Source organism: Labeo rohita, chromosome 12, assembly GCF_022985175.1.
Source record: "Labeo rohita strain BAU-BD-2019 chromosome 12, IGBB_LRoh.1.0, whole genome shotgun sequence".
Lineage (NCBI taxonomy): Eukaryota > Metazoa > Chordata > Actinopteri > Cypriniformes > Cyprinidae > Labeo > Labeo rohita.
The window spans coordinates 13,870,242-13,887,752 of NC_066880.1; the positions used below are offsets into that span (position 1 = coordinate 13,870,242).

General features: G+C 33.7%; 1 protein-coding gene across 1 annotated transcript; it reads left to right on the forward strand.

Moving 5' to 3' along the window:
• Positions 1-707: 707 nt before the first annotated feature.
• Positions 708-14,830, forward strand: slc16a5a (solute carrier family 16 member 5a). Its single transcript, XM_051124260.1, has 5 exons — positions 708-1,005; positions 3,294-3,736; positions 6,335-6,478; positions 8,305-9,126; positions 12,812-14,830. The coding sequence occupies exons 2-5, from the start codon at positions 3,430-3,432 to the stop codon at positions 13,075-13,077; spliced, it is 1,539 nt and encodes a 512-aa protein (XP_050980217.1). The 5' UTR covers positions 708-1,005; positions 3,294-3,429; the 3' UTR covers positions 13,078-14,830.
• The last annotated feature ends 2,681 nt before the right edge of the window (positions 14,831-17,511 follow it).

Consider the following 17,511-nt stretch of genomic DNA (forward strand, 5'->3'; position numbering starts at 1 on the left):
AAATGTAATTTTAACCAAACCCATATGACTACTTCCATGGAACACAAAAAGAGAAGTTTGGCATCTCTTTCTTTTTTTCTCATACAACGAACGGTGACTGAGATATTCTGTCGTCTCCCCTGGTGAAAAAACCAGCATATGCTGGTAGGTATGTTTTGATGCTGGTTTATGCTGGTCCTTTGCTGGTTTATGCTGGTCCTTAGCTGGTTTAAGCTGGTCCTTTGCTGGTTTTTGCTGGTCATGTTGCTGGTCAAGGACCAGCATAAACCAGCAAAGGACCAGCTTAAACTAGCATCAAAATATACCTACCAACATATGCTGTTTTTTTTTCACCAGGGTCCTCACTAGAAATTTAGTTTACAGGTTTGGTCTTAAAATTTGTGGGTGAAATATCTTGACTATAAAGCTATTCTTAAATTAAAGTGGTCTAAACAAACACTGAAAATGTCACTGTTTGTTTTACACTTGTAAATGGTTAGTACTGTAAATACAGTGGAGTGTGTTTGGGTTAAGAATAAGGTGTTTATTTGGATTTGGAATCTGCGTCACGGTATTTGTAGTATGTAGTGTTTTTTAAGTAAGTTTGGTTTTAATAACTCTAATACTTGATGCGTTTATGAATTTAAAACGCACTTTAATAAAGTCTGTGTGTTCTGACTACGCAAGCATAAACACACCCGCCCTTCAGCGCAGCACTAGGCGGAGGAGACCGAACTGTTGTAGGGTAGAAGGCGAGAGGAAATGCCATGCCATCGCCCCGGTGCTCAAATTTCTCTACGTGTGGACGGCTTTTAAAGGAGCCGTTACTACTTCCACCGAGCTCTCCATTTGGGATATGTGATCATACTACGATATGTGACAGAACATGCGGTTACTTTAGCTTTTGCTTAATCAATTGGATCCTGAAACTGCTCCCACTCGGAGTGTCTCCTCCTACCGCTGATATGAGAGTCTCAGCAGCCTCCGCAGCACAGTCACACGGAGCTGGCGTGGATGCCTGAAAAGGTGCGTTTGTTGTTTATTTCATGATTTAACTTGTGTCGTGTTTGTGCCTGGCAAACGTGTTCGACTTGAAAAACAGGATGAAATGTTGACAGGTTTGTGAGACCCCGGTGATGTGGCTGGTTTAAGGTAGTTTGAATTAAAACGCTGTTTGTTTAAACAGCTTACTTAAGGACTCCGAATATGTCCTAAGTGTTTTACATGGTTCCGTAGAACTTGTTAAAATAAAGTCGCACGTGTGCGTCTGTTTTGCTAGTTTCTTTGTTGTTCGTTTAAAGGCGCTTCTTCCTATACAGCGGAAATGTCATGATGTCATCATGCTCAGAACACCCCGAAACAGCTGTGGAAACTGAACAAAATGAGGAGGAGAAGCATGTAAACAAAAACACCAGTGGTGGAGATTTTGATTCATCTCACCCCTGTATTTTCACCTGTTCGTTCAGTGGCCGTAGGTTACGCCAGTAGGTGGCGACACATGAATGTTTCTGTGTTGAACCAGTCACTGAATCATTGAATCATTCACTCGACTGATTCTCTAAAACAGGAAATCTTTTGACTTACTTTTATCCAGGGTTGCCAGGTTTACACAACAAAACCCGCCCAATTGCTACTCAAAACTAGCCCAAATCGCGTTCCGGGGTATAAAATACACGTTTTTATGGTTTCCCTCTGTAAATTCGTATTTCAGGGGCTAAATATGACGTTACTGGGGTCGCTTCAACCCGCGGCAACAGTGTTAAAGTAGCCCAGTTCCGCGGGAAAACCGCGGACTTGGCAACACTGCTTTTATCTTCCTTATAACACCTAAAGTGTTTCAACATCATAATCGTTTAGCATTATCATAGACATGCCTTAAGCTGTAGAAAAGATGGCAATAGTGTAAGTAAATAATGAGTCTTAACAAAAGATAAGTTGCTGTTATTAGTTATATGTAATTTATTTGTATAATTTGTTTTTAGTAATCCATTCATTTAGCAATGTGGTTCATTGAAGGGGCGTGGTCATTAAGTTAATCCATCCAATGAATAGCTTCACAGCCCTCAGTGCTATTTGCTGCTTTATGGCTGACCCCTAGAGGTCATAACAGAAATTATTATGACTATGAGATGAAATGTGATGTTGTATTCAGTTTCTTGTTTGAAAGTGTGATTATTTTAGTAAAAAATAAATAAATAAATACAAAGAATCTCACACTTATGACTTTTTCCTCACAAATACGTGTTTACATCTCGAAATTCGAACTTTTTTTCTTTGAATTGTGTGATGTAAACTCACAAACAGGAGTTATAATGTCAAAATTGCGAGATATAAACTTGCACTTTTTCTTAGAATTGCATGATATAAACTTGCATTTGCATGTTTTAAAGTCAGAATTGCAAGACAAACTAGGAATTCTGAAAAATAAAGTCGCACTTCTGAGAAATTAAGTCAATTTTGAGATATGAACTCACAATTCTGACTTTTTTTCTCAGAACTGAAAGTTCTGACTTTATAACACACACTTGTGAGTTATCAAGTCAGAATTTTGAGATATAAACTCACAATTCTGAGAACAGATTTTTTCCCCCTCAAAATTGGACTTTACAACTCACAACTGCAAGTTTCTGTCACAATTCTGAGAAAAAAATGTGGTCAGATTTGTTTTTATCTTACAGTTGTGAGTTTATATCATGCAGTTCTGAGGAAAAAAGTTTTTTTTTTCTCAAAATTGCAAGTTCTGACTTTATAACATGCAATTATGAGTTAAGTCAGAATTTTGAGATATTTTTCCCTTCAAAATTGGACTTTACAACTTGTAATTTTCTAAAAGTTTTTATTACAATTCTGAGAAAAGTTTATATAAGTTTATAAAGAGTTTATATCATGCATTTCTGAGGAAAAAAGTCAGAATTGTGAGACAAAAAGTCATAATAACCTTTTTTTTTTTTTTATTCAGTGGTGGAAACAGGCTTCCATATTTCAGAGACACTTAAAAGATTCTTAGACACTTTTTTTAAAAAGCACTATCTGTTTCCATATCTAAATGTGTTGTAGGTTAGATAAATATTAACTTTGTTAGTATTCAGTATTAAAGATAAGACCAAATAAACCATGAAAAATTTCTAAGGTGAATGTGAGCAAATACCTCGCAGGTCTACCTGAACTCGAAAGGTAAACAGAGGAGTTTGACAAGTTTATACAAATACTTAGTTTTGTGGATCCACCCAATATTTTGCTTGGTGTTCTTGAAAAAAGCTTTAAATGTCTCAGTGTTCAAAAAGATCAGCTATTTTTCCTCTTTTTTTGTATAGGGGTATAGCAAGCACACTTTATTTGGATGATATAGAATGTGTTGCCTTGCTCTTCTGCCGCTGAGAGCCCGAAGCTCCCCAAATCAAGTGGAAAAACTCAGGTGGAAGTGATTCGGTTACCATCAGAACGGAAAATATGGCACCTCAGCAACCTTCCAGCATGGAGGAGCAGTCAGGGGAGCTATGTGAACCTGAATCTGAGGAGGGAGAAAAACAAGAACCAGGACCTCCTTCTGATCAAGCTCATCCAGTTACCTACGATGCTCCAGATGGAGGCTGGGGATGGGTGGTCCTGGTGGCTACTATCCTTGTCTTAGCTCTGACACTGGCCTTCCCCTCCTGCATTGGCATCTTCTACTTAGATCTTCAGGAAGAATTTCAAGCCAGCAACAGTGAGACGTCTTGGGTGCCATCGATAATGACGTCAGTTCTGCATGCGGGAGGTGAGAATGTTAAGTCTGTTGTTTCTACTCCACTAGCACAGCAAAATAAAATTGTTAAAATAATGATAGTTTCAAACAGGTTTCCTAAATATACTGTCTATACTCCACTGGTTGGACAACGAAGAAATCCCACCTCCAAACTCATGGCATTATCTGAGCCCAGGGCTTCACACTGACTCATTTTACATGAACATTTGCATAATTACCAATGTTTTTGTGAAGAGAACATTGCAGCAATTAACCAGTAGTTTGCCAGAATAAAAACAAGTATGTGTGTTAAGATGTTAAAAGCTTTAGGGTTTAAACTTTTGATACCCAACCCAACAATACACTGTATGGGTCAAAATGATTCATTCGGATATTAAGTAAAGATCATGTTTCATGAAGCTATTTTGTAAATTTCCTACCACAAACATATTATAGCTTAATTTTTGATTAGTAATATTAATTGCTAGCAACTTCATTCAAAGAGCTTTGAAGGCGATTTTCTCAGTATTTAGTTTTTTTTGCACCCTCAGATTCCAGATTTTCAAATAGTTGTATCTCAGCCAAATATGGTCCTATCCTAGCAAATCACACATCAGTGAAAAGCTTATTTCAGCTTTCAGATTATGTATAAATCTCAGTTTCACAAAAATTACCCTTATGACTGGTTTTGTGGTCCTGGATCACATTTGTATTGTAATTTTTGGTGTTAGTTGGTTGTTGTAAAGAGGGAACACCCTTAAACGTAACTATTTCCACTGTCTGGATGTCCAAAAGCAACATATGACAATATTTTCTGCAGCCCTATTTATAAATGATTTTAAAATAAAACACAATCCAGTTAAAACACTAAAAACAGATAGATATTTAATATGTTTACTTGCATGTCATGTGGACATTGACCAGCATCAGAGAACTGTGAAGTATTGAAATATTAACTTAGAATTAACTTCAAATTAAAGGCACTTTTGGTACTTCTAAGGGGTTCAGTTAACAAAAAAAAGGGAGAATCCTGAGCCAATGTTGCTGAGTCAAGCTGGCTAAAAATACAGAGCAATGTTTCATAGCACCACTGAGTCACAGTGTTTATTTTTTGGGGGAAATCCACCTATGAATAGCTTACTTATACTGTACGTGTGTCTGCATATTGAAACTGGGTCAACCTTAATTGACATTTAACCTCCAAAAATGCTTATGGTCCAGCATAATTTGCAGTTTAGTAAATAACACTGATTTACACTGCCATTCAAAAGGTTACGATTGGTGAGATTTAAAAAAAAAAAAGCCTTTTCTGCTCATCAAGGCTGCATTTATTTGATTAAAAATACAGAAAAAACAGTAATATTGTGAACTATTATTGCAATTTAAAATAAAAGGTTTTCTATTTTAATATATTTTAAAATAGAATTTATTCCTGTAATGCAAAGCTGAATTTTCAGTGTCACATAATCCTTTAGAAATCATTCTAATATGCTGATTTAATATCAGTTTTGGAAACCGTTGTGCTGCTTAATTTTTTATTTATTTTTTTTTGAACCTGTGATATTTATTTCAGTATTGTTTGATGAATAAAAAGTTTAAAAGAACAGCACTTATTTAAAATAGAAAATTGTAAATAAAATTATTTAAAATATTTCTTTCTTTCTTTGAAATAAATGAATTCTTTTATTCAGCAAGGATGTGTTAAATTGATAAAAATTGATAGTAAAGACTTTGTTAGACAAGATCTCTATTTTGAATAAATGCTGTTAACTTTTTATTCATCAAAGAATTCTGAAAATAGTATTACAGCCAAAAAATATTAAGCAGCACAACTATTTTCAACGCTGATAATAAATCAGCATATCAGAATGATTTCTGAAGGATCGTGTGTCATAGAAGATTGGAGTAATGGCTGATGAAAAATCAGCTTTGCGTCACAAAAATAAGTTATATTTTAAAGTATATTAAAACAGAAAACTGCAATAATATTTCATAATATTACTTTTTTCTGTAATGATGAGCATAAGAGACTTCTTTAAAAAACATTAAAAATCTTACTGTTCCCAAACTTTTGAACAGCAGTGTATTTTCAGTATGTTTATCCTATTTTTTATTTTTTTACATTAACTTTACATTGGCTAAATCAAAGAAGCTCTATGCATAATTTTGTTTACTCAAACAGGTAACTACATAAGTGTGCAATTAATCCCCACCGTGAGAAGGAAGTTGTGGTTATCATTTGACATCCGGTTTAGCTTGATAACAGCTACATTACAGATATCCAGTGGAGATGGTAATTAAATGTCAGTGTTTGATTTACATGTTTATTGGCTTTGGCTTTTACTGATAGTCACAGTGGCAGTCATAGTAACAACAAAAAAAGAGGAACAGCTTGGTCCAACATTTATTTCGCACACTTCACTGCACTTTTGAACCATCATACATCAATTACTTGTGAGAGTTGTGTGTTGACATTTCGCTTAATGTATTTGAACAAGGCATTCATTGTTTTAGGGTGGTGTCGTGAGTAGCTGGTTGCTAAAATGAGCTGTTGGAATATGCCATGTCATGCTGGGATTTTAGAGTAATCCATCTCAAATGAAAGTTTTTTTTGTATCATTTTTCTTGCAGGTCCTCTGTGCAGTGTGCTGGTGGAACACTTTGGTTGCCGGGCGACAGTGATGTTTGGGGGAGTGCTGAGTGGTTTTGGGATGGCGGTCAGCTCTTTCTCACATTCCATCGTTGACTTGTACATCACCACTGGGGTCATCACAGGTCAGGAAGTGACGATGATATCTTGACCTGTAGACAAAAGAGCAACAGCAGTAATTACGTAAACGTCATTGTGATTATGTAAAGATTTTTACTAAGCACTTTATTAGCTGATCTGCTGTGAATGAGAGTATGAATACAAACAAGAAGTGGTTGATTGCTTTAGCAATATCACACAAGAATCCTTTCGAGCTTATTATCAGCATGGCTGGTATTTAGTATTTAATAAAGCAGCATTACTATGAGCGTGATGCTATTTTTATACAACAGTTCTATAAACAAATAGTTAATATGACCAACCATAAAAAATTTCAGATATTAAAAATGTAGGTAACACTTACACACTACAGTATGGTTCATTAGTAAACATTAGTAAACTAGTAACTAGTTTAGTTAACATGAACTAAGAATGAACAATACTTCTACAGCATTTATTAATCTTAATGTCAAATTAAGCATTTACTAATGCATTATTAAAATCACAAGTTGTGCTTATTAACATTAGTTAATGCACTGTAAATTAACATGAACAAGGAACGACTGTATTCTCATTAACTAACATTAATAAAGATGAATAAATACTGAAATAAGTGTATTGTTCATTGTTTGTTCAATACATTAACATTAACTAATGGAACCTTATTGTAAAGTGTTACCAAAATGTATGTTCTGTAGCAAAAAGCATAATAATAATAATGATACATTTATACAAATTATTTAAACAATAAATGTATTAGATAGCTCTAATAGTCACCGTGCAAGTAAATAATACATGAGCATTTATTATTTTATTAATTGACTAAATGTAAATATAATATAATAACAATAATTAAAATTTTATATAGTTTAAATAAATAAATATTTAATAATCAAAGTGTCATTTAATTTTATGTGTATTTTATATATATATATATAGTAGTTAAAAATAATAATAATGTTACATTATTAATTCTTGTTATTTATTATTAATTCTTTATTTGATATACACACACAGTAAAAAAAAAATAAAAATAATGTTAAATTTGTATACATTTAAAACAATAAATTATATTATTATTATATAGCTCTGATAGTCAGCATGCAAGTAAATATTACATGAGCATTTATTATATTATTAATGATTATATTTAAATATAATATAATCATTATTGTTAGTTTAAATAATAAAATATTTAATAATTGTGTCGCTTAAATATTTTATCATTTACATTACCAGTTTGATGCATTCATTAGTTTATTGATGATTAATTATTAAATTATATACTACTAATAATAAATGTATTTATTATTATTTGATTGATTATGAATGCTTTAAACCATATAATAACAACAGCAGTATTATATTTACAGTTTCAGCTTTGATATATTTATTAGTAGTAGTAGTAGTAGTATTTTTTTTTAAGATCAAAATTTTTTTTGGCATTTTTTGCCTTTATTGTGATAAGACAGATCAGAATTCGATTCGAACACGGGACGCCCGGAGCACATCGGCGCCGACGATGTATTTATTATTAATTATACAATTATAAACAACTAATAATAGTAATAAATACATTCATTATTAACTGACTATTTATTAGTAATTATTAATAATTAAAATATATAATAACAACCTTAGGAATATTGTTTTATTATTATTATTAATACAGTTTAGATGTATTTACAGTTACAGTTTTGATAGTATTTATGTTAATAAATAATACATGTTCACTGTTAGTTACCAAAGCGCAATGAACTTTAGTTCTTTTATGTAGATTGTAATTTACTTAGCATATTTGTAATCCATCGATCAGTTTTATACAATGCCTAACTCTTTCTTTGCTTCACAGGTCTGGGATTCTGTTTTAGCTTCCAGCCTGCGGTCACTATACTTGGCCACTACTTTGTGCGCCGTCGTCCTTTCGCCAATGCAATGTCCTCCACCGGTACTGCTCTGGGTCTGTCTACATTGCCCTTTTTAGGTGACTATCTGCAGAGTACGCTGGGCTGGAGAGGGAGCTTTCTGGTACTTGGCGCTGTGCTGCTCAACTGCTGTGTTTGTGGAGCCGTCATGAGACCAGTCAGGCCTCGCAAGCCAAAAAAGACAGAGGTGATGAGCATCGATCCCAGACCCGCAGGCAAAAAGGGATGCGTGTTGGGGATCTTTCGGAGTTTAGCATCAGCCCTCAGAAAACACATGGCCTTTGACCTCTTCTGTAGTAATTTGCGATTTCGTATTTTTTCACTGGGCATCACTTGGATGATGTTGGGGTTTGTGGTGCCGCTTATTTACCTGGTCCCATATGCAACAGCTCACAAAATGGATCCAAGCCGTGCCGCCCTGCTGCTTTCAATCCTGGGCTTTGTCAACATCATTGTGCGCCCTCCCGCTGGAGTGCTCTTTAGCCTGTCCTGGTTTAAAGGTCGACACATTTATGTTTTCTCAGCCGCACTCCTGATAAATGGACTCAGTAATAGTATCTGCTGCATTTCTGCCAGTTTCCCAGTGCTGTTAATGTATGTGCTGACGTACGGACTGTGCATGAGCGTGGTAGGCTCGCTGATGTTCACCGTTCTGATGGACACGGTGGAGATGAGTCGATTCCCTTCTGCGCTTGGCCTGCTGTCTATCATGGAAAGCGTCACGCTGCTGATAGGACCTCCTCTTGCAGGTAACATGAAAACCTTGTGTTTTGAATAATGTGTTATGTTACTACCTGAATGTGTATGACTCACAGCCCGAAGTGATCTATAGCATACATCTGAACTCCAGGTACAAACCTTTAAAACAGACAGAGATTGTTTTAAATGTGGTCGTGCTGGTATTTCAACATTTGTACCTGCCCTAGACTTGAGACAACAAGCATAGTATCTGTGAACATCAGGGGTGTTTCTAGCCTTTCATTATTACTGGGCCAAGCCCTCCATCAAAAGTGTTCTTATAATTTGATACTCCTTTTTTAATACTGTTATAGATAGATATGTAGGTGTAAATGCCCATTGCCTGCAGTAGAGAGTCATTTACCACATGCACAGGCAACATTGACAAACATTTGCATGTTTTATTTCCTACATAGATTGTACTGTAAATGTCCGACTCATCCAGCACCCCTGATAAAGTAGATTTCGTAATATAAAAGGTGGTTGACATTAAACACTTTTGAAAGTCAACATGTCCTGAAGTGTGACATGATATACGTAATCTAAAATGATTTTAAACAGCATTTGTTTCTATTCTGCATGGAGCTTTATAATCTAACATTTATTGAAAGAACATTTGAACCACAATTGCCACAACACATGACCATTTATATTTGCTGAATATGTCTCTCTTTTTATAACTTATTTGCATTTACTAATATCTGAGCGTGTTTCATTATATATGCTATACTGCTAAAAGGTGCTACACTACCAGTCAAAAGTTTCAGAACAAGATTTTTCATGTTTTTTAAAGAAGTCTCTTCTGTTCACCAAGCCTGCATTTATTTGATCCAAAGTACAGCAAAAACATAATTTTGTGAAATATTTTTACTATTTAAAAATAACTGGTTTCTATTTGAATATACACTACCGTTCAAAAGTTTGGGGTCAGTAAGACTTGTAATAGTCTTTAAAGAAGTCTGTTATGCTCATCAAGGCTGGATTTATTTGATTAAAAATATAGAAAAAAAACAGTAATATTGCAAAATGTTTTTACAATATAAAATAATGTTTTTTATTTTAACATACTTTAAAATAGAATTTATTCCTGTGATGAAAAGCTGAATTTTTATCAGCTGTTACTCCAGTCTTAAGTGTCACATGATCCTTCAGAAATCATTCTAATATGCGAATTTATTATTAGAATGATCAATGTTGGATAATATCAACAGTTGTGCTGCCAAATATTTTTTGGAACCTGTGATTTTTTTTTTTTTTTTTTTTTTTTTTTTTTTTTTTTTTTTTTAGGATTCTTTCATGAATAACAAGTTTAAAAAGTACAGTGTTTATTCAAAATATAAATATTCTATAACAATGTAAATTATTTATTATTAACTTTTAAGAAACTTTTAATTATTAACTTAATACATCCTTGGTGAATAAAAGTATTAATTCTTAAAAAAAAAAAAAAAGAAAAAAAGAAACAATAAAAATGTACTGACCCCAAACTTTTGAACGGTAGTGTATTTTAAAATGTAATTACTTCTGTGATTTCAAAGCTGAATTTTTAGCATTGCATGATCTTTCAGAAATCATTCTAATATTCTGATTTGCTGCTCAAAAAACATTTATTTTTATTATTATGTTGAAAGTAGCTGAGTAGAATAGATAGTTCAGAGGAACAGCATTTATCTGAAATAGAAAATCTTTTGTAACATGCAAACAAGACTAAGAAAACCAGACTAGACACAGAAAACTTGGAAATGACTCCGTAATTGTTGCTAACACTTGGAGAGTGCTAAATGCAATGCGATATTCGGCCCAGAATAGTGGGAAGGGCCTCATATTTATACTGTTTGATTGGTTGCAGCTGTGTGCATGGTGAGTGAGGTGGAGCATAGGAAATGTAGTCCAGGATGAAGTGCAACAGTCTGTAATGTGAAATGGCAAGGCGATCTCTGGTGGACTCAACTGTTTTAAATATAGATAATAATAATAATAAATGTCTCTTGAACAGCAAATCAGCATATTAGAATGATTTCTGAAGGATCATGTGACACTGAAGACTGGAGTAATGATGCTAAAAAAATAGCTTTGATCACAGGAATAAATTACATTTTAAAATATATTCAAATAGAAAGCAGTTATGTTAAATAGTAAAAATATTTCACAATATTACTGCTTTTGCTGTATTTTGGATCAAAAAAATGCAGGCTTGGTCAGACTTCTTTTTTTTTACTGTTCTCAAATTCTTAATCATATATATCTGTGTGTGTTTACCTACATATTACAAATGCATATTTAAAAGAAAATATGTACAGAAATATTTCTGTTATTAATATGTATTAGGCCTATATAGAAGATATTAAGAAGTCTTTTTTGCTTAGGAAAGCTGCATTAATTTGAAAAATACAGTAAAAATCGTAATATTGTGAAATATTTATACAATCTAAACTTTATTATTTTAATATATTTTATACATTTTTTTTTACCCTCATTTACAGTAGGTTGAGCACCTGTCTTTTATTTAATTTTTTTTTTATTATTATTTAAATTAAACTAGAGCAAGCATTAAAATGGTTATCATTTATGTAACCGGATGAACGAGACGAGAGGCGAGCGGATCCATACGCGAGCTTTTATTATATGGGCGAGACAAAGACATGGTCGTACAGGCAGGGTCGAGACGGGAGCAGACAGGAATATCACAGGCAGTCGGAGAGAATAATCCAATAAATGAGAGCGATAGTCCAAAAGGCAGGCGGCTAGATAGTCAGAACGAGAAAACCAGGCGGGAAAGACAAGACACTGGGGACTAGGAACTCGGAACAAGAAACTAGGAAATGCTAACAATAGGAATACAATAATACAATAATACAACAATCCAGGAAGTGCACTGGGGAGGACCGGGGTTTTTATAGAACGCCTGATTGGTCACGGGGGCTGACGCAATCAGAGCGGTGGAGGATGGGAGATGCAGTCCGAGATGCAAAGTAACAGTCAAGAGTGTGTAGGTGAAGCGAGAGTGACATCTGGTGGTGAGTGGACAACGGGACACCGACCAGATTCGTGACAATTTAGTAAACAAAAAGTGACCAGTTACAGGATCTACAAAATACAATTTCCATTATAAATTCCTATCAGGTTTACCCTAAAATGGTGATGTTTAAAAAAAAAAAAAAGCACAGTACATTACGTAAAACTGCAGCTGCTCTTATCCCAGATCTGGCTCGGATCAGGAAATGAAGGTTCTTTCCTGTCATGTCTCAACTGTCCTGTCACAGTAATATCCCATGTATCATTAAAAAAAATTCCCAAGCCTTTCACAAATCTTCCTGTTACGTAAAGAAGAAATGACTGTAATACAGAATGAATAATGTGTGTGATTGTATAACTATCAAGGAGGAGATTTATGTCAGTGTTTCAGTAAAAAGAATGGAATGTCTGCTCCATTGTAATATCACTAATCTGGATTTACGTGTTAGTGGGAGCGAAGGCTGTGTTCTCAGTCTGGTCAAACTGACCGTGCTCTTTCTCATATAGGAATGTCAAGCGGTGCCTAGTACACATGTTTTTGGCTTAGTACTTTCCTAGAACTCCACTACACTCATGTTTTGGTGGTTATGTTCAAAATAATGATGATGGAGCAGATTTAGATAGCATTTTGTAGATTCAAAATAAAATGCTGATTGTAATACCTCTGCACTTGTGTTACAGGAATCCTTGTGGACCGTACCGACCAGTACACGTATGTGTTCCTGGCCTGCAGCATCTCAGTGGCCTTATCAGCTCTGTTCCTCATGGTTTCCTTTTACTATCTGGACTCCCATGATGCAGCCCAGAAGAACGGTTCACCAGCATCTGGGTCTCCAGTTAAACCTGCAGTCAATTTGCCCATGGACTGCCAGTACAGCAGTGTGCCTACAGATGGAGAAAAGACAAATAACCCATCATCAGAAGCAGAAAAAAACACAGATGTATGAGCTGGGTCAGAGTTTTTATGTCTTTGTAATCGTGAGCTGTATCAGGTACATAAATATGTTTCTTAGTATCAGAATGTGCGGTTTATAACTGTGTTATTTCAGCGTCAATCCCTTTGTTATACTACACTGGCTTTTGTAAACATCCTGGTCTCACATCACTGGTTTGCCTTATACAGTATATTAGTGCCACAGCGCTACAGCGACATCCGTTATTGCAGTCCTTTGAATTCAAGTAAATAAACGCTTCTTCATTCCTGACTGAAATGACAGAATGCTGAAGTTGTTCACCCAGGAAATTAAGCTATTTCAAGTCAGGAAATGTTGAAAATTGTGACTGATTTTTTCCATCTCATACTTCAGTTTCCTTATTATATATTTTTTTTGCCAGTTAACACTACTGTTTGACAGTTTGAGGTTGATAAGATTTTTAAAAGAAGTCTCTTATGCTCACCAGGTCTGCTTTTCCATATTCAAAAATACAAAAATAGTAATATTGTGAAATGTTATTACAAGTTTAAATAACTGTTTTCTATTTTCATACACTACCAGTCAAAAGTTTTTGAACAGTACGATTTTTAATGTTTTTTAAAGAATTCTCTTTTGCTCATCAAGCCTGCATTTATTTGATCCAAAATATAGCAAAAGCAGTAATATTGTGAAATATTTTTACTATTTAACATAACTAATTTTTATTTGAATATATTTTAGAATGTAATTTATTTCTGTGATCAAATCTCTTCTTCTGAACTAAATATTTAACAAAAAAAAAAAATGTAAATAATAAAAAGTATTAGGGTTTTAATACAAATAATAAGCAGCGTGACTGTTTTTAAACATTTACATAACAAATGTTACATAATAAAAAAATTTATTATTACATAATTATTATTTGATTTTATTATTACATAATAAACATAATTAAGAAATAAAGAAATGTTTCTTGAGCACCAGATTATTTCTGATAGATCATGTGACACTGCTAAAAATTTAGTTTTACCATCACAGGAATAATTTACATTTTAAAATCTACACCAGTCAAAAGTTTTTGAACAGTAAGATATTTAATGCCTCTTCTGTTCAACAAACCTGCATTTATTTGATCCAAAGTACAGCAAAAACAGTAAAATATAAATTGAAATATACTTATTATTTAAAATAACTTATCTATTCTAAAATGTAATTTATTCCTGTGATTTCAAAGCATCATTACTCCAGTCACATGATCCTTCAGAAATCATTCTAATATTCTGATGTGCTGCTTTTCAGGTTTGATGAATAGAAAGTTCAAACGAACAGAATTTATCTAAAAAAGAAATCTTTTGTAACATTATAAATGTCAATCACTCTTGATCAATTTAAAGCATCCTTGCTAAATAAAAGTATTAATTTCTGTAATTTCTTTCCTAAAGAAATTATAGAAATGAATGAATGGTATAGTGTATAATGTTACAAAAGCGTTTTATTTCAGATAAATGCTGATTTTTTTATCTTTCTATTCGTCTAGAAATCCTGTATGTACTTAGCTGTTTAAAATATTGATATTAAAAAATAAAAATGTTTCTTGAACGGCAAATCAGCATTAGAATAAATTCTGAAGGATCATGTGATCCTTAAGACTGGAATAATGATGCTGAAAATCAGTGTTTATTTTAAAGACACTGACATCTAACATCTTCCTGACACTTTTTATTTTATGCATCCTTGCTGAAAGTTTTAATTTCTTAAAAAATCTTACTGACTCCAAACGTTTGAACAGTAGTAGCCTATATTTCACACTGTGTTGTTTTATACATTATTTGTGTCATAAGATCATGCACTGAAAGACCTGACGCTTAAGGAAGATTGTTGGTCTGATGTCTCTACACATTCAATTCTCAAAAAGGGTAGGAAAAGTACTGTATAATAAATTAGTAAAACATTTTTTTTGCTAGTATTGCACATAGGTTTTCTCAGCACAAGTACAGTCATGCTTTATCCAAGATACAACTCAGACTTCATGTTTTCTAGTTCTCAGCGAGTTCTTGAGTATGAGAATGCTTAAATATGCGCCCTTGTTTATTAGTTTCATGGATTAGTACTGAATAAGATTGTGTTTGAACTAAGGGTACAAAGGGCCTATTTTTGAGTTTCTTGAATTATTATTTACTGCTGAACAGAACAAGTGTCACATTTCACTTTGTGCCGATTTGTAAACTCCTCATGTAAAATGTTGGTTGTCCTAGTTACTCTGCTGTTTTGTTACTTTGCCAAAGCATTAATGACCAGCTTCTGTATGCAGAAACGGCTGTGAGCCCCTTGAGAGTATCATTTATATTACAATGTATAATACAAAGTATTTACTACAAAAAAAAAAAAAAGTTTATTTCTGTACTCAATTTAATAATAAAGATGTAAACAGAGAAATACTATTTTTTTCTTTTGGTTATGCTTATCTATGGTTTCTGGTTACATTCTGGTTAATGTTTGCAGAAAAGTCCAAAATTTTGGGGTCATACCCTTAACTTTGTTTAAAAATAAATAAATAAAATAAAATAGAAGAAGCATTCCGAACGGAGTTAATAAATTGGATTCTATTATCACAAGCTATATAGCTGGGCCATTCTACAGAATTGGTCCAAACTGCTGTCCCACAGTAAAAAACACATTTAAATATTAAAATCTTTTTAAATATTAAATATTTGTGTCACTCACTGACTCTCATAGCTATATGGTGAGTAGATATAGGCCCCATCATTTTGAGGTAACGTTAAATGTGTTCAAAAGTATGAAAATTCTGTGTGTAACTTTAATTAATGTCACTACCAAACACCATTTTTCTATAATTAAAAACACTTTTTTGGTAGTTATACCATAACATTTAGTTTTTTATATGTGTACAACTGTTCAAAACTGTGCTAGCTAACCATGTGCTGATTAGCATCTTTGCGCTAGCTTCAAAAGTATCTAAAATCGTCACTACCGTAACAGTCACAACCAAAACATGTCATTGTTTCGGTAGTGACAAAAGGGCAACAGTGGACAAATAATTCTATATTTAGGGAACATAAACAAAATTTTAGTGCCGTCCCTGGTGAAAAAAACTGCATATGCTGGTAGCTATGTTTTGATGCTGGGATGCTGGTCCTTTGCTGGTCTATGCTGGTCCTTAGCTGGTTTATGCTGGTCCTTTGCTGGTTTATGCTGGTCCTTGACCAGCAACATGACCAGCATAAACCAGCAAAGGACCAGCTTAAACCAGCACCAAAACATACCTAACCAGCATCCTAGCATCAAAATGTAGCTACCAGCATATGCTGGTTTTTTCACCAGGGGTTGTGAATTTTTTAGTATGTTTTAGTAGTGTTTTCGTATGTGGGTTACAATTCACTACTGTCACTGAAAATGTGCAGTCACTACCGAAACATGGGATGTTTTGTCAAAACATTAAGTATATTCAAATGATCAACTAAGATGTTATGACAGTGGTTGGTTCAAATACATTCAAACTAATAAATCCTTAATTTTGAAATCGGTACGATCAAACAAAATTTGTATTCAAAATTCACCAAATCTCATAAATAACACTTGAAATATTGTTAAAACTGTAACTGGTATTGATTTACCTCTACAAATGTTTTAATAAAATAGTGAGAAATACATTTACAAAGTAGATGTAAGCAAAATCTTAGTCAGTATAGGTCAATAGGTCAATATAACCATTCTTATTAATTATATATATCACTGTGTTTCGGTAGTGACAAATTTGGGAAGAGGACAAATATTACTTAAATATCTTTCTGAAAATAATATGAGAATTAACTGCACAATTACTAGAAATGTGTACCTTGGATATTATACATTTTGCATCCCTGGTGAAAAAAACAGCATATGCTGGTTAGGTAGGTTTTGATGCTGGTTTAAGCTGGTCCTTTGCTGGTTTATGCTGGTCCTTTGCTGGTTTATGCTGGTTATGCTGGTCCAGCAACATGACCAGCGAAAACCACTTTTCCAACTCTGACCAGCTTAAACCAGCATAAATAAACTTACTATATTGCAAACAAATACCTAACCAGCATATGCTGGTTTTTTCACCAGGGATGAAGATATTTAGTAAATTTCCCACCGCAAATCTATCAAAACTTAATTTTTGATTAGCAATATGCATTGCTAAAAACTTAATTTGGACAACTTTCAAGGCAATTTTCTCAGTATTTTGATTTTTTTGCACCATCAGATTCCACATTTTCAAATAGTTGTATCTCAGCCAAATATCGTCATTTCCTAACAAACCATACATCGATGGAAAGCTTATTTATTCAGATTTCGGGTGATGTATGAATCTCAATTTTGAGAAATTTACACTTATGACTGGTTTTGTGGTCCAGGGTCATATTTGTTAAACAGCGCTATCTGCTGGCCACTTGCGTCGACCACCGACGTAGCGTACAACGTCAT